The sequence below is a fragment of the Bombina bombina genome, chromosome 6, assembly GCF_027579735.1.
Source record: "Bombina bombina isolate aBomBom1 chromosome 6, aBomBom1.pri, whole genome shotgun sequence".
Lineage (NCBI taxonomy): Eukaryota > Metazoa > Chordata > Amphibia > Anura > Bombinatoridae > Bombina > Bombina bombina.
Window position 1 is genome coordinate 171,733,519 of NC_069504.1, and position 25,586 is coordinate 171,759,104.

The 25,586-nt window shown below is 36.3% G+C and overlaps 1 protein-coding gene across 2 annotated transcripts in view; it reads left to right on the forward strand.

The window, feature by feature from the left end:
• Positions 1-755: 755 nt before the first annotated feature.
• Positions 756-25,586, forward strand: part of TSPAN12 (tetraspanin 12) — a 437,062-nt gene continuing 412,231 nt past the window's right edge. The window contains exons 1-3 of one of the 2 annotated variants that reach the window (XM_053716681.1): positions 756-956; positions 1,061-1,381; positions 16,905-17,045. In XM_053716681.1, coding sequence (XP_053572656.1) covers positions 16,980-17,045 — 66 coding nt within the window. In that variant the 5' untranslated portion in view covers positions 756-956; positions 1,061-1,381; positions 16,905-16,979. The remainder of the gene's footprint in view (positions 957-1,060; positions 1,382-16,904; positions 17,046-25,586) is intronic. The other variant, XM_053716680.1, reaches the window with a different exon arrangement.

The window sequence follows — 25,586 nt, forward strand, 5'->3', positions numbered from 1 at the left end:
AATATTAAACTGAATACCTTTGCTACAATAGCAAACTAAATACACAAATACAGAATAAATACACCAATAAATACCAGAATAATAGACACATACCAAATTAAAGGGACACTTTAGAAGGCATCTAAGCTATTTTTTGGTTCAGAACCATGGAAAGCACTTGTTTATTGGTAGGTGGATTTACCCACCAATCAGCAAGAACAACACGCTGTGTTCACCAAAAATGGGCCGGCATCTAAACTTACATTCTTGCATTTCAAATAAAGATACCCAGAGAATGAAAATAATTTGATAATAGGAGTAAATTAGAAAGTTGCTTAAAATTGCATGCTCTATCTGAATTACGATAGAAAAAATTGGGTTCAGGGTCCCTTTAAACTAAAAAAATATTAAACTAAATAAAAAACAAACATATTTAACAACTTTATATGTTTATTTATACTTTTACAAATTTTAAATTAAAGCTATCACTTCATATTTCCTAACAATACTGTTTTCTCTTTACTGCACCATAATAAAAACATATACATAATATCCCTACTTCAGACAAACAAATTTAGAAATCTTTTCAGAGAAATGAAGTTAAGCATGTATTTCAAAATAGCCCAGGGTAAAATGGTTGTGTTCAGTGAGTGGAATGAATCCTGGGGTGAGTTATTCCTAGCTGTGCGGTGCAGTTATCAAATGTCTTGTAGGACCCAACAATGAGCTGGAGCAGCCAATAGAGCATGCGCAGAAGATTTATCTCCCCTGCTTGCTGGTTCTTGGCAGTGCAGCAAGCAGCTGAGAGCCTACAAAGCACAAGGGGCTGCTCTGAAACAGGAAGAGCAGTGCTCAGACCCTGCACTATCAATGCTAGAAATGTAATGTATCGCTTAGCACTCACAGAGAAACATAGCAGCACTGGGAGATGTTCTGATCACAATCCTGCTCTCAATATGACTACAACATAAATTAAAGTAAGTCACCAAACTTGTACTTATTATTTGCACAGTGATCAGGTTGTGGATGTTTGTTAAATAGCCAGGACCCTTTAATAGAAAGGGAATATTATGTTTTGCAGTGAGTGGAGTTGCGTGACCAGGTGTTCACTGCAGCAAAGTTACTTGCTGATGTGTTGTTGCAGTGTCATGTGTTGTTGCAACTTTATAATCTGTGACGCTACAGAAATGAGATCAGTGGGTACTGTCAGCGTGTTTCCCTGCTGACAGAAAGCTGCACGGATACTAATGGCAGCAGGTCACAGCCCCTGCCTGGAGAATCCCACATTCTTGGACTGTGCACAAGCCATCCTTTTTCCCACTGCCTGGCAGGGCTCTGTCTTCACTCTGTCCTCTGTTCTGACAGCACCAGGCACTTTTCTGTGCTCTGCGCACACAATAAGGTACTTTTGTAATTCGGCAAAGAAACTATTACTATGTGTGTGCATGTGACTTGTCTCTGTAAAGTAGTAATCATTGTTAAATAAGGTCATGTTTCTTTATAGATCTATGCAGGATTACGCTAACTATGCTATATTGCGGTTGTTAAGGAATGCAAGTGGAATTATTTTATTTTTTTAACAAGCCAGTGCTCATCCTGTATCATTCCAGTTTGTTTACTTATTGCATGTTTTTGCAATGCCCTTTATTTATTATAGGATTAGAATAACCATTGCAACTGCAGTTGTCTATTTCCCTAGTTTATTACAAACACACAGCAAAGACATATAAATCATATATAAACTATCCTGTTATTTTCTATGTAGAAAAGCATTTTGGAGAAATGTAACAATTCTTGTGAACTTAACTTTTTTTGTAATTATGTTATAAATCTAAGGTTCATGGTCACTCAATATTTACTTCATGCTCTCTATAAGGTTTATGTCATGTTTATCCAGCATAAGTCATTGGGTGACTATATATATATATATATATATATATATATATATATATATATATATATATATATATATATATATATATATATATATATATATATATATATATATATATATTCCTCACTACTCCACTACATTTTCCCATTTACAACACAAATTGTCACAACTGGTTCATTTATATCACTGAGTTGATTAGTGAACAAATTTAGATTTGCTACATTATATTTTTTTAAGAGTGCAGTTGTTCCAGTTGTCTGAGGTACTCTGCAAAACCTTAATAGTGATGGAGTCTCCCCTTGACAATAAGCAAACCCAGGACCCTTTTGCAATGTGTAATGGCATGGATGATATAGCCTCTAGCTCACTGACTGCATTTGTGTTGTCTCCAAATGGAGAAAAGAAACAGGAATGGGATAGGTCAAAGGGCAGGAGATAAAGTAATGATTTTATTTATGCAGAAATGCACAAAATTAATTTCTTGCTCATTAATATCAATCAAGTATTGAAAGTGATGCACTAAAAGAATAAGTTCTATTTGCCTTTACATTTTTTCAGAGAAAAACAACACATAGAGGCTGATATAATAGTTTTTATTGGTGATAATTTCAAGTCAAGAAAAAGCACCTTTATCAAATGAATATTACTTTTGCTATAATTCTGATATGATGTGTGTGTGTGTGTGTGTGTGTGTGTGTGTGTGTATATATATATATATATATATTGAGATGTATTTATGGACTTTTTTCTTACTGTCTCTTTGTTGAAGTATAATTATTAAGCATTATTCTTTGTTATTTATATATTGATATTTATATAGTAATAATATGTAATAGTAAATAGGCACTAAACACAACAAATAGTATAAAGATGTCATTGTTATGTAATATGATACATGTAGGCATTTTATGCCTTTTTAATGGGCACAATCTCTAAGGGTTATTTATATTTTGTTGTTTTATTGGCATACAAATTGTACAGTAAATAATAAGTCTAGTTTAATTACTACATTTTTGTATATCCTTTGGACAGACGTACTTTTAGGGAATATCATTCCAGTAACAGAATTATGATAAACTAAGCAGCTCATACTTTGTTTTCAAACAAATATGACAACCTTGTCACCTTAAGCATGAAACCAATTTTTGTTACTTTCATGTTTGAGACAGAAACTACAATTTTAAATAACTTTCCGGTTTACTTCTATTATCGAATTTGCTTCTTTTCTTGATATTCTTTGTTGAAAGAGCAGCAATGCACTATGGGGAGCTAACTGAACACATTGGGTGAGCCAATGACAAGAGGCATAAATTGCAGCCACCAATCAGAAGCTAGCTCCCCGTAGTGCATTGCTACTCTCGCTGAGGTATGCTTTTCAACAAAAGATACTAAAAGAACAAAGGAAATTAGATAACAGAAATACATGGGAAATTTGTTTAAAATGGCATCACTAAAGTTTTATTTTGACTTTGAAATTCAAATGCGTAATGTATATATGTGTGTGTCTGTGTGTTTGTATATATGTGTGTGTGTGTGTGTATATATTATAATTGTTTTAAGTTTGTGATGATTCCATTATTTTGATGCTAGTATGATGCCTCATCTGTTTGTTATGCTGCTAAATAATATTTCTGATATAAATATTTCTGATATAAGATCAACATGTTAAACAATTCCTCTTTGTTCAGACTGATACAGTATTCCATTTGGAGAAGTTGTGGCACATATACAATGCATTAGCGAGACCCACAGAAACATAATAAAACACATTTTTTCATGTGTAGTTTGTCAGCAGTTAAACACTACATTGAAAAAAGTACAAAAACAGTTTAAATGTTTTTAACGCATTTAAACTTTGTTTTTTTTATTTTTTATTTTTTATTTTTTTTATATTTTTTTTTTGCATTCCACTGACATAGACCTAGATTTGGAGTTTGGCGTTAGCCGTGAAAACCAGCGTTAGAGGCTCCTAACGCTGGTTTTAGGCTACCGCCGGTATTTGGAGTCACTCAAAATAGGGTCTAACGCTCACTTTTCAGCCGCGACTTTTCCATACCGCAGATCCCCTTACGTAAATTGCGTATCCTATCTTTTCAATGGGATCTTTCTAACTCCGGTATTTAGAGTCGTGTCTGAAGTGAGCGTTAGACATCTAACGACAAAACTCCAGCCGCAGGAAAAAAGTCAGTAGTTAAGAGCTTTCTGGGCTAACGCCGGTTTATAAAGCTCTTAACTACTGTACTCTAAAGTACACTAACACCCATAAACTACCTATGTACCCCTAAACCGAGGTCCCCCCACATCGCCGCAACTCGATTACATTTTTTTAACCCCTAATCTGCCGACCGCCACCTACGTTATCCTTATGTACCCCTAATCTGCTGCCCCTAACACCGCCGACCCCTATATTATATATATTAACCCCTAATCTGCCCCCCACAACGTCGCCTCCACCTACCTACACTTATTAACCCCTAATCTGCCGACCGCAAAGCGCCGCCACCTACGTTATCCTTATGTACCCCTAATCTGCTGCCCCTAACACCGCCGACCCCTGTATTATATTTATTAACCCCTAACCTGCCCCCCACAACGTCGCCTCCACCTGCCTACACTTATTAACCCCTAATCTGCCGAGCGGACCTGAGCGCTACTATAATAAAGTTATTAACCCCTAATCCGCCTCACTAACCCTATCATAAATAGTATTAACCCCTAATCTGCCCTCCCTAACATCGCCGACACCTAACTTCAATTATTAACCCCTAATCTGCCGACCGGAGCTCACCGCTATTCTAATAAATGTATTAACCCCTAAAGCTAAGTCTAACCCTAACACTAACACCCCCCTAAATTAAATATAATTTACATCTAACAAAATAAATTAACTCTTATTAAATAAATTATTCCTATTTAAAGCTAAATACTTACCTGTAAAATAAATCCTAATATAGCTACAATATAAATTATATTTATGTTATAGCTATTTTAGGATTTATATTTATTTTACAGGTAACTTTGTATTTATTTTAACCAGGTACAATAGCTATTAAATAGTTAAGAACTATTTAATAGCTAAAATAGTTAAAATAATTACAAATTTACCTGTAAAATAAATCCTAACCTAAGTTACAATTAAAACTAACACTATACTATCAATAAATTAATTAAATAAACTACCTACAATTACCTACAATTAACCTAACACTACACTATCAATAAATTAATTAAATAAACTACCTACAATTAACCTAACACTACACTATCAATAAATTAATTAAATACAATTCCTACAAATAAATACAATTAAATAAACTTGCTAAAGTACAAAAAATAAAAAAGAACTAAGTTACAAAAAATAAAAAAATATCTACAAACATAAGAAAAAAATTACAACAATTTTAAACTAATTACACCTACTCTAAGCCCCCTAATAAAACAACAAAGCCCCCCAAAATAAAAAATGCCCTACCCTATTCTAAATTACTAAAGTTAAAAGCTCTTTTACCTTACCAGCCCTGAACAGGGCCCTTTGCGGGGCATGCCCCAAGAAGTTCAGCTCTTTTGCCTGTAAAAAAAAAAACATACAATACCCCCCCCAACATTACAACCCACCACCCACATACCCCTAATCTAACCCAAACCCCCCTTAAATAAACCTAACACTAAGCCCCTGAAGATCTTCCTACCTTGTCTTCACCCTACCAGGTTCACCGATCCGTCCTGGCTCTAAAATCTTCATCCAACCCAAGCAGGGGTTGGCGATCCATCATCCGGTGCCTGAAGAGGTCCAGAAGAGGCTCCAAAGTCTTCATCCTATCCGGGAAGAAGAGGCGATCCGGACCGGCAACCATCTTGATCCAAGCGGCATCTTCTATCTTCATCCGATGACGACCGGCTCCATCCTGAAGACCTCCACCGCGGACCCATCTTCTTCCGGCGACGTCCAACTGCAGAATGACGGTTCCTTTAAGGGACGTCATCCAAGATGGCGTCCCTCGAATTCCGATTGGCTGATAGGATTCTATCAGCCAATCGGAATTAAGGTAGGAATATTCTGATTGGCTGATGGAATCAGCCAATCAGAATCAAGTTCAATCCGATTGGCTGATCCAATCAGCCAATCAGATTGAGCTTGCATTCTATTGGCTGTTCTGATCAGGGATAATGTAAGTAGCGGCGGTTTACGGAGCGGAAGATTAGGGGTTAATAATAATATGCAGGAGTCAGCGATAGCGGGGGCGGCAAATTAGGGGTTAATAAGTGTAAGGTTAGGGGTGTTTAGACTCGGGGTACATGTTAGAATGTTAAGTGCAGACGTAGGAAGGGTTACCGCATAGCAAACAATGGGGCTGCGTTAGGAGCTGAACGCGGCTTTTTTGCAGGTGTTAGGTTTTTTTTCAGCTCAAACAGCCCCATTGTTTCCTATGGGGGAATCGTGCACGAGCACGTTTTTGAGGCTGGCCGCGTCCGTAAGCAACTCTGGTATCGAGAGTTGAAGCTGTGTTAAAAATGCTCTACGCTCCTTTTTTGGAGCCTAACGCAGCCTTTATGTGGACTCTCAATACCAAAGTTATTTTTATGGTGCGGCCAGAAAAAAGCTGGCGTTAGTTTTTCGGGTCGTTAACTCCAAATCTAGCCGATACACTTTTAAAAACCTCTTATCTCCTCTGCATTCAAAATTTTCCGGGGAGGGGGAGCAAAGAAAATAATTAAATGCCCCCAACATGACAATATCAATCATAATATGCACAATAGAAGATAGTTGCTTGTTATACAAAGGCTTCACATAGTTGAAAAAATTGGGGGCTGTCTGGCATCAACAAGTTGCTCAAGTGGGCACTTATGTTTTGATACAAGAAGCAAAATGCCTGGGGGTATTTGCCCACCCCTCCCCCAGGCCCCCATGCTGATACCCTTCCTAAAGCTTCTAGCAAAAAAATATATTGTCTTACATCTAGCTGGTTTCTCAGGTTATCATTGTTTTAATATTTGAAATATATACCAAGAAAAAGCACCTGCTATACATTTGAATGCATGATATAAATTAGTCATATAACAAACATATATATTGCAAGCATACAGTGGTTCCAATACAACCGGGGGGTATCTACAGATGTGTCAGAGGTCTCAATCAAGACTGGTCCCACTACTCTAGGAGGCACATGTGGCCCTTTAATCAGTATTGGTTTTGCACCACCTGTAAAGAAACTATATGGATTTGCCTTTACAAATATGGTCAGGGCCGGACCCAACCAAAAATAGGCTCTGTATTTAAGGCAGAGCAGCCCACTAACCCCCCCCCCCCCCACACCACATTTGTTATGTAACCATACACCAAAAATCACAAGTATAATGAATTCATTTGGTTGTCAAAAGTGTTAAAAATTGGTAACACCCTATAGACACAGCAATTTATAATGGTTGGCATGAGAAAGAAAAAAGTAACATTTAATTAAAAAGCACCAGGACCTATGGACTATTACATTTAAATCAAGAATAACTGCTTGTTGCTCATTAGCTTGTGGAGTCAATGTCACTTAAGATGCATCTGAGCACTTGCCATCACACATAAGCTGCACTATAAGGGAGAAACAACATACCCAGATAGCACACAACACAAACCAGGGATCCATCACACATGCACAAATGCTATCAAAAGTATCACAAACTCACAGATGGGGCAGGACTTCTATTTGTGCAGCAGGTGCAGTTGCACTAGGGCCCAAGTGCTTGGGGGATGGGGGGGGGGGCATAGCAGCCAGTCTATACAATAGGCATGTGTAAAATGTGTACAATCCTTATTCAGGGGAGTCTTTTATTAGTGTAGGCTGCCAGTCGATTCTATCTATCTAGCTATTTAAAAAAATATTTATACAGAACAGCCTGTATATTATTATTAATGGTTACTACGGAGTTTTTAGGGGGCCCAAAAATAATTTTGCACCAGGACCCTCTGTTGAGTAGGTCCGCTACTGACTCACAGGACACGCCCATGTGCACAGACACCGTCAAAGACATACATGTGCAAGCACACACAAAAATACACCAGCTGACTCTATTTTCCCACAATACTTCAATGCATACAGATTCTCTGCATGTAGAGCTGCACCAGCAGGGACAGTAAAGATGAGACCAGATCCAGAAATAGAGGAGAACCAGCCCTGAAAGGTTTGATTGATAGTGGGTGATGCTAAGCCAGGCATCCGACGCACAGGCAACCCCAATCCACCTGGAAAATCCATGGTATGCCCAGTATTAAATCTGGGCCTATCCACACGAAATGTATTGCTTATTTTTCAATCAATTGATTAGAAGTGTGTCATTAAGAGTCCAGGTGTCCACAAGCAACTGTTAATGCAGAGATTCTAGGCAAACCACTAATATTAATATTTTTTTTACATATTGTGGTTAAAGGAACAGTAAACATCTTGTAATCACAATACATTTCTGTTGTATGAAAAGCATGAATGTACAAGTGCATATGTTCTGGTGTGGATTCACCAATGGGGAAGGATGATATTCGTAGAGAAGCAACTCCAATGATTTCAGACAGCCGTAAAGGGCACTGTTGAAATGGAGGGTCCTGTCATGGAGATCTAGCCCTGTCTTTTTTGTTGCCTTTCTGTGGGCCAGCTCAGAAAAGGGTTCTAACACTTGAGATCTCATATCTTTGAGCCCTTATAACTTTTTCACACCTCCCCCTACATTAAATCATAATGATCATCCTCACAATGGGTTGTTATGTAGGCTTCTAAATGGCTCTATGTAGAGGTGTCTTCTCTGATGGTTTTGTATTAGCATATACTTGCATTCTGCCCCCTTTGTATTATCACTTTGTGTCTTCAACCTGCAATTACCTTTGTCCATCCCCTTGGAAAGAGGTTTAACTACAGCTCTCAATTGAAACCGGGCCCACACATCTATAGCCTTATAGCCCATGGTACCTGGGCTCCACCTGAATCATGTCTGGTCCCTCTGTGTGACATATACATATATATATATGTGTATATATATATATATATATATATATATATATATATATATATATATATATATATATATATATATATAAAATCCATAGCCGGTAGCCCAGCACTCCTTCCACACGAGTGTAATCACGTCCCGGGTTCTATCCTCGTGTATTAGTTTCAAAATGTCAAAATGTAGGAGGGCACTCACAGGATTTGTATAGAAACAAAATAGTATATCTTTATTTCCAAGTTAAATTGATATTAATTGTAGATGTCAACGTTTGATGGGCCTTCTTCAAGACAATATACAATTATGGTAATACAGCATGCATTTTTCACAAATGAACTCCCAGCAGAGCACTGATATCTATAGATTTAACTTGGAAATAAAGATATACTATTTTGTTTCTATGCAAATCCTGTTTTGACATTTTATATATATATATATATATATATATATATATATATATATATATATATATATATATATGTATATATATATATGTGTGTGTGTGTGCGTTTTTCTGAGAGCAATGAGCTTACTAGATGATTGTTATTATGTTAATTAAAAGAAGTTATAGGATCCAGGTATCTTTATCAACAAGTGGTTAGTTCAAGCTTTTAAGTAATATACACACTTAGTGTGGAAGGGCTGATGCATTTTGCACATGCTCGGATGCGCTTCAGGTGTCCCCCAGAAAGTGTCAATGTCAAAAGCGACTAAATAAAGTTATATATATATATATATATATATATATATATATATATATATATATATATATACATAAATAATCAATTAAACTATCTGTAACCATTACATATAATAATTGAAAAAAAAATGCCATAAATAGTGGACTCATACTTACAGCATAAAATAAAAAGAAGAGATGATAAATAAACACAAGATGTCTCAGCCAGAAAAAGACATATACATGTAAAACAATCTAGACATTTAAAATAAGAATACAAATGAACACTATGCAAGATGTGTAAATGATCGAAGAAATGAATCATGCATCCCATACCATGGCCTCTATTTAACAAAGTCTGTTGACAGACCTCGCTGAATACGGAGAGCAATACGCTCTCCGTATTCAGAATTGCACCAGCAGCTCACAAGAAGGGATGGATATTCTAATTTTATGAAGGAATGTAAGGCAAAAATTGAAATAAAAATTATTAATGTATAGTATAAAGTAAAAAATGTAAACCCTAAAAAAAAATAAAAAAAAATGAAAGTACGTAAATTAAATAACTGGGGGGCCACTCATCCTAAGTGGTCAATCATAACTATCATGAGGATAAAGAGAAGTATAGTAGGAGGGACTTTAATGTAAGGGGAGCAAGATAAATATCTGCATATATTTACAACATCCATCCATTAGTCTATGAATAGGACAATGTTGTCTAGTTTGCAGCGTGAATATCCAGAATACCTCTCTTCTAAGTAATTTGGCTATTCTGTCTACTCTTCTAATATCCCTCTTAATATATTCTATACCCACAAAAGTAAAACATTTTTTTTTATTGTTATTATGTCCTGATACGTAAAACCATAGAATGTTGTGTTTCGCAGATATTGCTCTTTTTACAAATTGAACATTTGTGGCAACCCTGTGTTGAGCGAGAATTTTTTTTCCAATATATATTAACATATAAACACATAAATACACATGAATACACATATATACACACCTATATATACACACCAGCAGCAAAAAGATTATGACTTACTGAAGGCTCAGATGATGGATAGCATTTTTTAGCAATAAAGTATTTTTTTTATTAAAGTATGTACATTGTTTATTTTGACATAATGCTATTGCACACTTAATAGACTACAATATAGTGTAAATATAACTTTTATATGCACTGAAAAACAAAACAATTGGTGTGACTCACTTTATTTCTATATTTACTTTATTGCGGGGGTCTGGAACCGAACCCGCAATATCCCTGAGATACGCCTGTGTATATATATATATATATATATATATATATATATATATATATATATATATATATATATATATATATATATATTTATCAAAGAAAACGGCTTGCACTCTCTGGATTTCTTTTATGTATATATATATATATATATATATATATATATATATATATATATATATGTGTGTATATATATATATATATATATATATATATATATATATATATATATATAGTCATGTGAAATAGAAAGTACACCCTCTTTGAATTCTATGGTTTTACGTATCAAGACATAATATTCATCTGGTCCTTAGCCAGTTGTAAAATTAGGCAAATACAACCTCAGATGAACAACAACACATGACATATTACACTGTGCCATGATTTATATAACAAAAATAAAGCCAACATGTAGAAGCCATGTGTGAAAAACTAAGTACACCATTACTGCTTCCATAGGAATTAAGAGACTAAGTGGCAGCCAGGTGCTGCTAATCAAATGCCCTTTATTAATTGATCATCAGCAAGTGTGACCACCTCTTTAAAAGTCGAAGTTTTAGCAGTTTGCTGGTCTGGTGTGCGTTAACAGAATGGTTCAGGTGTGTGTTAACACAGCGTCAAGGAGGAAAGATATCAGCAATGATCTTAGAGAAGAAATTGTTGCTGGCCATCAATCTGAGAAGGGTTATAAGGCAATTTCCAAACAATTTAAAGTCCATTATTTTACAGTGGAAAGATTATTCGCAAGTGGAAAACATTCTAGACAGTTGACAATCTTCCCAGGAGTGGATGTCCTAGCAAATACACCCCAAGGTCAGAACATGCAATGCTCAGAAAAATTTGCAAAAAAACAAGTTACATCTGAGACTCTACAGGCCTCAGTTAGCATGTTAAATGTTAAAGTCCATGACAGTACAATTAGTAAAAAAAACTGAACAAGTATGGTTTGTATGGAAGGGTTGCCAGGAGAAAGCCTCTTCTCTCTAAAAAGAACATGGCAGCATGGTTTAGGTTTGCAAAGTTGCATTTCAACAAACCACAAGACTTCTGTAACAATGTCCTTTGGACAGAGGAGACCCAAGTGGAGATGTTTGGCCATAATGCACAGCCCCATGTTTGGCAAACACAGCATATCAGCAAAAACTCCTCATACCAACTGTCAAGCACAGTGGTGGAGGGGTGGTTATTTGGGCTTGTTTTGCAGTCACAGAACCTGGGCACCTTGCAGTCATTGAGTCGACCATAAACTCCTCTGTATACCATAGTATTCTAGAGTCAAATGTGAGTCCATCTGTTCGACAACTAAAGCTTGGGTCATACAACAGGATAATGATCCCAAGCACACCAGCAATCTACAACAGAATGTCTGATAAAGAAAAGAATTAAGATGTTACAACGTCCCAGTCAAACTCCAGAACTTAACCTGATTGAAATGCTGTGGCAGAGAGCTATGCATAAATGAATGCCCGCAAATCTCAATGAACTGAAGCCCGTTGTATAGAAGAGTGGGCCAAATTTTCTCCACAACAATGTGAAAGACTGATAAAGTCATACAGAAAACGATTACTTCAAGTTATTGCTGCAAAAGGAGGTTCTGCAAGCTATTGAATCATAAGGTGTACTTAATTTTTCACACATTGCTCCTCCATTTTGGCTTTAATTTTGTTAAATAAATCATGACAGAGTGTAATATGTTGTGTGTTGTTTTGTTCATCTGAGGTTGTATTTACCTCATTGTAAGACCTGGTAAGGACCAGATGATTATTATGTCCTGCTATGTAAAACCATAGAATTCAAAGAGGGTGTACTTTCTCTTTAATGTGACTGTATGTGTGTGTATTTATATATATATATATATATATAAATATATATATATATATATATATATATATATATAGTTACCTCTACATATACATGTATATGACAACAACATTGAAATAATTAAAACTTAAAGGGACAGTCTAGTCAAAATTAGACTTTCATGATTCAGATAGGGCATTTCATTTTAAACAACTTTCCAATTTGCTTTTATAATCAAATTTGCTTTGTTCTCTTGGTATTCTTAGTTGAAAGCTAAACCTATGTAGGCTCTTATGCTAATTTCTAAGCCCTTGAAGGCTGCCTCTTATTTGAATGCATTTGACAGTTTTCTACAGCTAGAGGGCGTTAGTTCACGTGTGCCATATAGATAACATTGTGCTCAAGCCCGTGGAGTTACTTATGAGAGAGTACTGATTGGCTAAACTGCATGTCTGTCAAAAGAACTGAGTCTTCAGAGGCTTATATAGAAGGTAACGTTGGTTATGCAAAACTGGGGAATAAGTAATAAAGGAATTATCTATCTTATTAAACAATAAAAATTCTGAAGTAGACTGACCCTTTAATGGAAAATATAGCAAGTATGCAAATCTACATATTCAATGTCTACAATAGTCAGAATGAACACAAATAGAAAATAATAAAAAAAAAACTGTTTTCCATTAAGAAGTTTTAATTATTTCAATGCCATTGTCATGGTTTTATACAGGGAGTGCAGAATTATTAGGCAAATGAGTATTTTGACCACATCATCCTCTTTATGCATGTTGTCTTACTCCAAGCTGTATAGGCTCGAAAGCCTACTACCAATAAAGCATATTAGGTGATGTGCATCTCTGTAATGAGAAGGGGTGTGGTCTAATGACATCAACACCCTATATCAGGTGTGCATAATTATTAGGCAACTTCCTTTCCTTTGGCAAAATGGGTCAAAAGAAGGACTTGACAGGCTCAGAAAAGTCAAAAATAGTGAGATATCTTGCAGAGGGATGCAGCACTCTTAAAATTGCAAAGCTTCTGAAGCGTGATCATCGAACAATCAAGCGTTTCATACAAAATAGTCAACAGGGTCGCAAGAAGCGTGTGGAAAAACCAAGGCGCAAAATAACTGCTGATGAACTGAGAAAAGTCAAGCATGCAGCTGCCAAGATGCCACTTGCCACCAGTTTGGCCATATTTCAGAGCTGCAACATCACTGGAGTGCCCAAAAGCACAAGGTGTGCAATACTCGGAGACATGGCCAAGGTAAGAAAGGCTGAAAGACGACCACCACTGAACAAGACACACAAGCTGAAACGTCAAGACTGGGCCAAGAAATATCTCAAGACTGATTTTTCAAAGGTTTTATGGACTGATGAAATGAGAGTGAGTCTTGATGGGCCAGATGGATGGGCCCGTGGCTGGATTGGTAAAGGGCAGAGAGCTCCAGTCCGACTCAGACGCCAGCAAGGTGGAGGTGGAGTACTGGTTTGGGCTGGTATCATCAAAGATGAGCTTGTGGGGCCTTTTCGGTTTGAGGATGGAGTCAAGCTCAACTCCCAGTCCTACTGCCAGTTTCTGGAAGACACCTTCTTCAAGCAGTGGTACAGGAAGAAGTCTGCATCCTTCAAGAAAAACATGATTTTCATGCAGGACAATGCTCCATCACACGCGTCCAAGTACTCCACAGCATGGCTGGCAAGAAAGGGTATAAAAGAAGAAAATCTATCAACATAGCCTCCTTGTTCACCTGATCTGAACCCCATTGAGAACCTGTGGTCCATCATCAAATGTGAGATTTACAAGGAGGGAAAACAGTACACCTCTCTGAACAGTGTCTGGGAGGCTGTGGTTGCTGCTGCACGCAATGTTGATGGTGAACACTGACAGAATCCATGGATGGCAGGCTTTTGAGTGTCCTTGCAAAGAAAGGTGGCTATATTGGTCACTGATTTGTTTTTGTTTTGTTTTTGAATGTCAGAAATGTATATTTGTGAATGTTGAGATGTTATATTGGTTTCACTGGTAAAAATAAATAATTGAAATGGGTATATATTTGTTTTTTGTTAAGTTGCCTAATAATTATGCACAGTAATAGTCACCTGCATACACAGATATCCCCCTAAAATAGCTAAAACTAAAAACAAACTAAAAACTACTTCCAAAACTATTCAGCTTTGATATTAATGAGTTTTTTGGGTTCATTGAGAACATGGTTGTTGTTCAATAATAACATTAATCCTCAAAAATACAACTTGCCTAATAATTCTGCACTCCCTGTATGATCCTGGGTGAGACATTGGGGCCTATTTTTGAAGGTGCGAGCGGACATGATCCGATATTGCGGATCATGTCCGCTGCACATGGATAAATGCCGACAGCATACACTCTCGACAATTATCATTGCACCAGCAGTTCTTGTGAACTGCTGGTGCAATGCCGCCCCCTGCAGATTCACGGCCAATTGGCCGCTAGCAGGGGGTGTCAATCAACCCGATCATATTTGATCGGGTTGATTTCTGTCCGCCGCCTCAGAGCAGGCGGACAGGTTATGGAGCAGCAGTCTTTAGACCACTGCTTCATAATTTCTGGCTCGCCAGAAACGCGGGGTATCAAGGTCCATACGGAGCTTGATAAATATGCCCCATTGTATAGCAGGCAAGCAATTGTTTTCATTATAGACAAAACTTCTGTTTAGAACAACGTAACCAGGAATCAGTGACAAGCCAAATTACTGTAATTTATTAGTGGATCATCAAAGGGGATTGTCCTTAATACCTATTCTGTTATGTCTGAAGGCATCATGTCAAATAATAAGGGCTAAATTACAAGTGGAGCGCAATATTGCACTTACGCAAATGCAATATTTGTGCTCCACTTTGTATTACCAGCGTGCGTAAATGTGCGTTGTTATTACAAGTGAGTTGCAAGGCAAATACGTCCTCACGCTTCCATTGGCTCCAATGGGAGCCTCATTTCCATTTTACAGACACGACAATCCATGTAGCGCAACACAGTGGGCAAATAATAAATATATATGTATATGAATATATACATAAATATTTATCTGTTTATATGTGTATATACATTTTAGCACACATATATATATATATATATATATATATATATATATATATATACATATATATATATATATATATATATATATATATATATATATATATATATATATATATATATATATATATATATATATATATACAGGTATGTATATAAGCATTTACATATATATTTAGTTTAAAAACAGAGTCCGCAATTCACCTCTATGTAAATCTTTAGTTATTTTCTAACACCCCACATCCCCTCACTTTAACACTTTAACCCCTAATGCTCATATTTATTTTATATTGTACAGTACCCTCCTCTTTATTTGAGGGGCAAATGGGGTAATTTTTTTTCATTAACCAGAGGTCTGACCGCTCGCGGGAGCATTAACCAACCACTTGTAATGGCTTCCTATTTAACATGCACCCTTAAAGGGGCAAATGTATCCCTTTACGGGCGGACATTAAGATAGCGCGCACCTCATAAAGTGTTTAATATATATATATATAAATATACTATATACATATATATATTATTTATTTTAACATTTCTTTTTTTTTTTTTATTTGTAAAAAATATTACTAATGTTAGTCCAAAAATAAGTTATCACTGCTTATTGAAATACACTTGTTATTTTGAAAGTTAAATATAAATAAATATATATATATATATATATATATATATATATATATATATACACACATTTATATATATATATATCGATAAAAAAATTAACAAGAGTTTTGCATGGAGCAATAATACTTTATTGGTATAACTATAAATTTATAAGTTGACAAGCTTTCAGAAGTATCTGAAGCACTTGCTGCAGACTTGAAAAAGGAAGGAATACTTCTGAAAGCTTGTCAACTTAAAAATGTATAGTTAGTCCAATAAAAAAGAATCATTGCTCAATGCTATACTCTTGTTATTTTGTTATCTAAATCACTCAACTAACACTGCTACTCCAATCAGCGTATATATATATATATATATATATATATATATATATATATATATATATATATAGATAGATAGATATGTGTATATAAATAACGTTTTGATCTAAAAGCACACTTTGTGTTTTAATATGTTTAAAAGCCTTTAATTGCCTTCTAACCATTTGCTGATAACAAGGAATGCATTCTTCACACAATTAGTGATACACATACTTGCATGTGCTTTGGCATTTGCTATTACTAAAGCTGTGTACAAACTGATTTTTTTTTTCCTCTCTCCCTTTGAAGTGCTTTTGATCTTCTGTCGTCCCAGGAGAGGATGAAGTGGTGAGAGGATGGGGCATTCTCCCGTAACATTGTACAATGGCCAGAGAAGATTCTATAAAGTGCTTACGCTGCCTTCTCTACGCCCTCAATTTGCTTTTCTGGGTGAGTCAAAAGAGCCAAGTAGCTCCAGTCTGTTTAGCAGGTGGCAAAGTCTTGACTCAGGTTACAGAGGGCCAAGAGAAAGCTACTACCAAAGGGCACAGCTAAGCATGATTTTATTTAACGGGATTACTATGTATTTTACAAAGATCTAAGGGTTGTCTCCTAATAGTTCCTTTGATCAACATACACTACTGATACATGTGCCAGTTCTGGTGCCAAACTTGTTTCTTTTATCAAAGAGAAAGGGTGATAAATAGCTGTTGTGGAACTGAAGAAGCAAGTCATAGTCTTTCATCATGCTTCTAAATGAATACAGTCATGTACTTTATAGCCATATTTAAAATTATTTTCTAACCCTTCCTGTGCTTGAAGCAATTTTTTAGGTATTAGCCAAAACTCTAATTCGAGCAATTTTGGCATAAACACAAAGGTTTAAAATAGGCCATATGATTTTTGTAGCAGCACAAACAGTAGTTTTGTCACTTGGGAAGTTACATGATTGAATAAAATATTTTTTCAACAGGTTATACATGTAAGATCTTAAAAATTGTGCTAACATTTAATATATATAACTCAAAATATATCTGATCAAATAATAATATCACCTTAGCTGATTTCAAACCTCCAATCTCTAAGCTTGAGGTATTACTTGACTCCACAAGGCTATTCTTCTTCTACAGTTTTCTTAATTAAGCTAAAAGACTACGGGCAAGATTACAAGTGGTGCGCAAATGTTAGCACGGGAGATGATAAGCAATATCACAGCCTAGCTGACACTCATATTACTAGTTGAAAGTAAACAGTTACACTTGAGTGCAAACAACATTTACACCCAAAGTATTTGCGGGCTTGAAGACCTAGCATAAAGTTTGAGGGTTAAAAAAAAAAAAAAGTTGATTAAAACACATCACAAACACATTAACATATAAAAAAAATTCAGAAAAATATTAATAAAAATGTTATTATTTTACTGTGAAGATATATATATATATATATATATATATATATATATATATATATATATATATATATATATATATATATATATATATATGTGTGTGTGTGTGTCTAAATATGTGTATATGTGTATATATGCACTCACCGGCCACTTTATTAGGTACACCTGTTGAATTGCTTGGTAACACAAATTGCTAATCAGCCAATCACATGGCAGCAACTCAATGCATTTAGGCATCTAGACATAATGATAATGACTTGCTGAAGTTCCAACCGAGCATCAGAATGGGGAAGAAAGGGGATTTAAGTCACTTTGAACGTGGCATGGTTGTTGGTGCCAGACGGGCTGGTATTTAAAAAAACTGCTGATCTACTGAGATTTTCACGCACAACCATCTCTAGGGTTTACAGAGAATGGTCCGAAAAAAAGAAAATATGCAGTGAGCGGCAGTTGTGTGGGTGACAATGCCTTGTTAATGTCAGTGGCCCGAGGAGAAAGGGCAGACTGGTTCGAAATAATAAAGAGGCAACAATAACTCAAATAACCTCTTCACAACCAAGGTATGCAGAATACCATCTCTGAATGCACAACATGTCGAACCTTGAAGCAGATGGGCTACAGCAGCAGAAGACCACACCGGGTGCCACTCCTTTCAGTTAAGAAAAGGAAACTGAGGCTACAATTCACACATGATCTGATGAGTATTGATTTCAGCTGCAACATTCAGATGGTAGGGTCAGAATTTGGCATAAACAACATGAAAGCATGGATCCATCCTGCCTTGTATCAATGGTTCAAACTGGTGGTGGTGGTGTAATGGTGTGGGGGATATTTTCTTGGCACACTTTAGGGCCCCTTAGTAGCAATTGAGCATTGTTTAAATGCCACAGCATACCTTAGTATTGTTGCTGACCATGTCCATCCCTTTATGACTACAGTGTACCCATCTTCTGGTGGCTACTTCCAGCAGGATAATGCACCATGTAACAAAGCTCAAATCATCTCAAACTGGTTTCTTGAACATGACATTGAGTTCACTGTACTCAATGGCCTCCACAGTCACCAGATCTCAATCCAATAGAGCGCCTTTGGGATGTGGTGGAATGGGAGATTTGCATCATGGATGTGCAGCCAACAAATCTGCTGCTACTGCATGATGCTATCATGTCAATAAGGACCAAAATCTCTGAGGAATGTTTCCAACACCTTGTTGATTCTATGCCACAAAGAAATAAGGCAGTTCTGAAGGCTAGCAAGGTGTACCTAATAAAGTGGCCGGTGAGTGTACATATATATATATATATATATATATATATATATATATATATATATATATATATATATACCGTATATATATATATATATATTTGTATATACATGTGTATTTATACACACAAACACATATACATATATATATATATATATACAGTATATATAAAAATGTATACACTTTTGAGTTTTTAATTTTAATATTTTTTTTAAAATACTTTACATTACAATGTTCTTCATTTAGAAGAAAATGTTCTTTGTATTTTTAAGGAAATATGTCTGTAAATATCTGTGTGTGTGTATATGTATATATATATATATATATATATATATATATATATATATATATATATATATATATATATATATATATATATATATATATATATATATATATATACATATAGATAGGAATAGATATATATTTTACAAAAGTATTCATAACTACCCATCGGCCAGATTACGAGTATTGCGTTATGTGCGGCTCGGTAATAACTTACAAGTTATTTCCACCGCTCACCTTTAATTGCGCTGCTATTACAGGTTTGCAAAAACAAGACGTTAGCAGGCAATATGGCAGTGTTGAGCTCCATACCGCACACAAATATCAGCGCTGCTTTGAGCTGGTTTTACGTGCTCATGCACGATTTCCCCATAGACACCAATGAGGAGAGCCGACTAAAAAAAAGCCTAACACCTGCAATAAAGGAGTGTAAAGCTCCGTAATGCAGCCCCATTTATACCTATAGGGAAAGAAAATGTATGTTTAAACCTAACACCCTAACATAAACCCTGAGTCTAAACACCCCTTAATCTGCCGCCCCCGACATCGCCCCCACCTACATTATATTTATTAATCCCTAATCTGCCTCCCCCGACATCGCCGACACCTACATTACACTTATTAACCCCTAATCCGCTGCCCCTAACATCGCTACCACCTACATTACAGTTATTAACCCCTAAACCTCTGGCCTCCCACATCACTAACACTAAATAAATAAATTAACCCCTAAACCTAACCATAAGTCTAACCCTAACTGTAATATAATTAAAATAAATCTAAATAAAAATTTCTATAATTAACTAACTAATTCCTATGTAAAATGAAATACCTATAAAACAAACCCTAAGCTAGCTACAATATAACTAATAGTTACATTGTAGCTATCTTAGGTTTTATTTTTATTTCACAGCTAAATTTGTATTTATCTTAACTAGGTAGATTAGTTAGTAAATTGCTATTAACTATTTACTAACTACCTAGTTAAAATAAAAACACATATTTACCTGTAAAATAAAACCTAACCTGAGTTACACTAACACTTAACATTACACTACAATTAAATAAATTACATTAATTAAATACAATAAACTAAATTACAAAAAAAAAAAAAACACTAAATTACACAAAATAAAAAAGAAATTATCAAATATTTAAACTAATTACACCTAATCTAATAGCCCTATCAAAATAAAAAAGCCCCCCCAAATAAAAAAAAACCTAGCCTAAACTAAACTGCCAATGGCCCTTAAAAGGGCTTTTTGCAGGGCATTGCCCCAAAGAAATCAGCTCTTTTACCTGTAAAAAAAAATACAAACAACCCCCAACAGTAAAACCCACCACCCACACAACCAACCCCCCCCCAAATAAAATCCTATAAAAAAAAAAAAACCTAAGCTCCCCATTGCCCTGAAAAGGGCATTTGGATGGGCATTGCCCTTAAAAGGGCATTTAGCTATTTTTCTTTGCCCAAACCCCTAATCTAAAAATAAAACCCACCCAATAAACCCTTAAAAAAACTTAACACTAACTCCTGAAGATCCACTTACAGTTTTTGAAGACCGGATATCCATCAAGCCGGGAGAAGTCTTCATCCAAGCGGGCAGAAGTCGGGAAGCTGGGAGAAGTCTTCATCCAAGCGGCAAGAAATCGTCCTCCAGGCGGGCAGAAGTCTTCATCCAGACGGCATCTTCTATCTTCCTCCTTCCGACGCGGAGCGGCTCCATCTTCAAGACATTGGGCACGGAGCATCCTCTTCATGCGGTCCCAGCCGTACACTGAAGGTTCCTTTAAATGACGTCATCCAAGATGGCGTCCCTTGAATTCCGATTGGCTGATAGAATTCTATCATCCAATCGGAATTAAAGGTGAAAAAATCCTTCAGTGAACGGCTGGGACCGCATTAAGAGGATGCTCCGCGCCGGATGTCTTGAAGATGGAGCCGCTCCACGTCGGAAGGATGAAGATAGAAGATGCTGTCTGACTGAAGACTTCTGCCCACCTGGAGGACGACTTCTTGCCACTTGGATGAAGATTCCTCCTGGCTTCTTTGAGGACTTCTGCCTGCTTGGATGAAGACTTCTCCCGGCTTGGTGAGGATGTATGTCCGGTCTTCAAAAACTGTAGGTGGATCTTCGGGGGTTAGTGTTAGGTTTTTTTAAGGGTTTATTGGGTGGGTTTTATTTTTAGATTAGGGATTTGGGCAAAGAAAAAATAGCTAAATACGCTTTTAAGGGCAATGCCCATCCAAATGCCCTTTTCAGGGCAATGGGGAGCTTAGGTTTTTTAGATAGGAATTTACTTGGGGGGTTTGGTTGTGTGGGAGGTGGGTTTTACTGTTGGGGGGTTGTTTGTATTTTTTTTTATAGGTAAAAGAGCTGATTTCTTTGGGGCAATGCCCTGCAAAAGGCACTTTTAAGGGCCATTGGAAGTTTAGTTTAGGCTAGGGTTTTTTTTTTATTTGGGGGGGGGGCTTTTTTATTTTGATAGGGTATTAGATTAGGTGTAATTAGTTTAAATATTTGATATTTTTTTTGTGTAATTTAGTGGGGGGGGGTTGTTGTAATTTAGTTAATTGTATTTAATTAATGTAATTTATTTAATTGTAGTGTAATGTTAGGTGTTAGTGTAACTCAGGTTAGGTTTTATTTTACAGGTAAATTTGTATTTATTTTAACTAGGTAGTTAGTAAATAGTTAATAACTATTTACTAACTAGTCTACCTAGTTAAAATAAATACAAACTTAGCTGTGAAATAAAAATAAAGCCTAAGATAGCTACAATGTAACTATTAGATATATTGTAGCTAGCTTAGGGTTTATTTTACAAGTAAGTAAGTATTTAGTTTTAAATAGGACTTATTTAGTTAATGATAGTAATTTTGATATAGATTTATTTTAATTATATTAAAGTTAGGGGTGTTAGGGTTAGAGTTAGGGTTACGTTTAGGGGTTAATAACTTTAGTATAGTGGCGGCGGTGACGTTGGGGGCGGCAGATTAGGGGTTAATAATATTTAACTAGTGTTCGCGATGCAGGAGTACGGCGGTTTAGGGGTTAATATGTTTATTATAGTGGAGGCGATGTCCATAGCGGCAGATTAGGGGTTAATAATTTTATTATAGTGCTTGCAATGCGGGAGGGCCTCAGTTTAGGAGTTAATAGGTAGTTTATGGGTGTTAGTGTACTTTGTAACACTTTAGTTAGTTATGAGTTTTATGCTACAGCTTTGTAATGTAAAACCCATAACTACTGACTTTAGATGGTGGTACGAATCTTGATGGTATAGGCTGTATCGCTCACTTTTTGGCCTCCCAGGCAAAACTCATAATACCGGCGCTATGGAAGTTCCATTGAAAAATTACTTTTTGAAAGGTGCGGTAATTACGTTGCGTGACGGCCAAAAAAGTGTGCGGTACAGCTATACCTACAAGACTCGTAATAGCAGCGGTAGTGAAAAAGCAGCGTTATGAGGCTTTTTCACTCATAATGCAAAACTCGTAATTTAGCCACATGTCTTTAGTGCTGTTGATCTAATGCACGGTGGGGTTAGCATGCAAGCGATAAGTATTAATGATTCAGATAGAACATGCAATTTTATACAACTTTCCAATTTACTTCCATTAACAAAATGTGCACAATATTTTTATATTTGCACTTTTTGTGTTACCATCTCCTACTGAGCATGTGCAAGAATTCCCAGAATATACATATATGCATTTGTGAGTGGCTGATTGCTGTCACATGATAATTTAGGGGGAGTGGAAATAGACATAACTTTAAAATTTGTCAGAAACAAATGGCTATGGCATTGTCTTGTTATCATTTATTTGTTGTTTATGCTAATCTACTGTATTTACTGGTCCTTTAAGTATTTTTTGAGCAGTGTGCCCCATTGAAGTCTATGAGAGAAGTTAACGCAGTAGCAATATCCAAAGTCCTTACTTTCAACTTGTAGTACGCAAGATAACCCAGTTAAAAGTTTACTTTGAACACAGTTAGCGCATGTGTGAAAAATTTAGTTAGTGTGCCACTTGTAATCTGGCCATATATCTTCAATTTTATTATAAATAAATTACAACACTAAAATATATACTTCAATAACAAACAAATATCTATCAAAGTTATTCTACCTCTCTTTAGCAACATTCTAATGGTTGCTGTTCATAAGACTGCTTTTTCTCTTGTTAAGTGTATCCAGTCCACGGATCATCCATTACTTGTGGGATATTCTCCTTCCCAACAGGAAGTTGCAAGAGGATCACCCACAGCAGAGCTGCTATATAGCTCCTCCCCTCACTGCCATATCCAGTCATTCTCTTGCAACTCTCAACTAAGATGGAGGTCGTAAGAGGACTGTGGTGTTTTATACTTAGTTTATTTCTTCAATCAAAAGTTTGTTATTTTTAAATGGTACCGGAGTGTACTGTTTATCTCAGGCAGTATTTTAGAAGAAGAATCTGCCTGCGTTTTCTATGATCTTAGCAGAAGTAACTAAGATCCTTTGCTGTTCTCACATATTCTGAGGAGTGAGGTAACTTCAGAGGGGGAATAGCTTACAGGTTTTCTTGTAATAAGGTATGTGCAGTTAAAATATTTTTCTAGGGAATGGAATTTGCTAGAAAATGCTGCTGATACCGAAGTAATGTAAGTTAAGCCTTAAATGCAGTGATAGCGACTGGTATCAGGCTTATTAATAGAGATACATACTCTTATAAAAGTGTATTTTAAAACGTTTGCTGGCATGTTTAATCGTTTTTTACATATGTTTTGTGATAAAACTTATTGGGGTCTAGTTTTTTCCACATGGCTGGCTTGAATTTTGCCTAGAAACAGTTCCCTGAGGCTTCCCACTGTTGTAATATGAGTGGGAGGGGCCTATTTTGTCCTTTTTTTGCACAGCAAAAATTACAGACACAGACATCCAGCTTCTTCCTGCATGACCCAGGACTTCTCTGAAGGGCTCAAAAGGCTTCAAAAGTCGTATTGAGGGAGGTAAAAAGCCACAGTAGAGCTGTGGCAGTTGTTGTGACTGTTTAAAAAACGTTTTTGTCATTTGTTATTCCGTTTTTGGTATTAAGGGGTTAATCATCCATTTGCAAGTGGGTGCAATGCTCTGCTAACTTATTACATACACTGTAAAAATTTTGTTAGTGTAACTGCCTTTTTTCACTGTTATTTCAAAATTTGGGAAAATTTGTGTTTCTTAAAGGCGCAGTAACGTTTTTTATATTGCTTGTAAACTTGTTTTAAAGTGTTTTCCAAGCTTGCTAGTCTCATTGCTAGTCTGTTTAAACATGTCTGACACAGAGGAACCTACTTGTTCATTATGTTTGAAAGCCATGGTGGAGCCCCATAGGAGAATGTGTACTAAATGTATTGATTTCACCTTAAACAGTAAAGATCAGTCTTTATCTATAAAAGAATTATCACCAGAGGGTTCTGTCGAGGGGGAAGTTATGCCGACTAACTCTCCCCACGTGTCAGACCCTTCGCCTCCCGCTCAGGGGACGCACGCTAATATGGCTGCAATCATGAATAATACCCTGTCAGAGGTATTATCTAGATTGCCTGAATTAAGAGGCAAGCGCGATAACTCTGGGGTTAGGAGAGATACAGAGCGTGCAAATGCTGTTAGAGCCATGTCTGATACTGCGTCACAGTATGCAGAACATGAGGACGGAGAGCTTCAGTCTGTGGGTGACATCTCTGACTCGGAGAAACCTGATTCAGAGATTTGTAATTTTAAATTTAAGCTTGAGAACCTCCGTGTATTGCTTGGGGAGGTATAAGCTGCTCTGAATGACTGTAACACAGTTGCAATTCCAGAGAAATTGTGTAGGCTGGATAGATACTAGGCTTACAGAAATTATTAGCAAGGAGTGGCATAGACCCGGTGTGCCCTTTTCCCCACCTCCTATATTTAGAAAAATGTTTCCAATAGACGCCACTACACAGGAATTATGGCAGACGGTCCCTAAGGTGGAGGGAGCAGTTTCTACTTTAGCAAAGCGTACCACTATCCCGGTTGA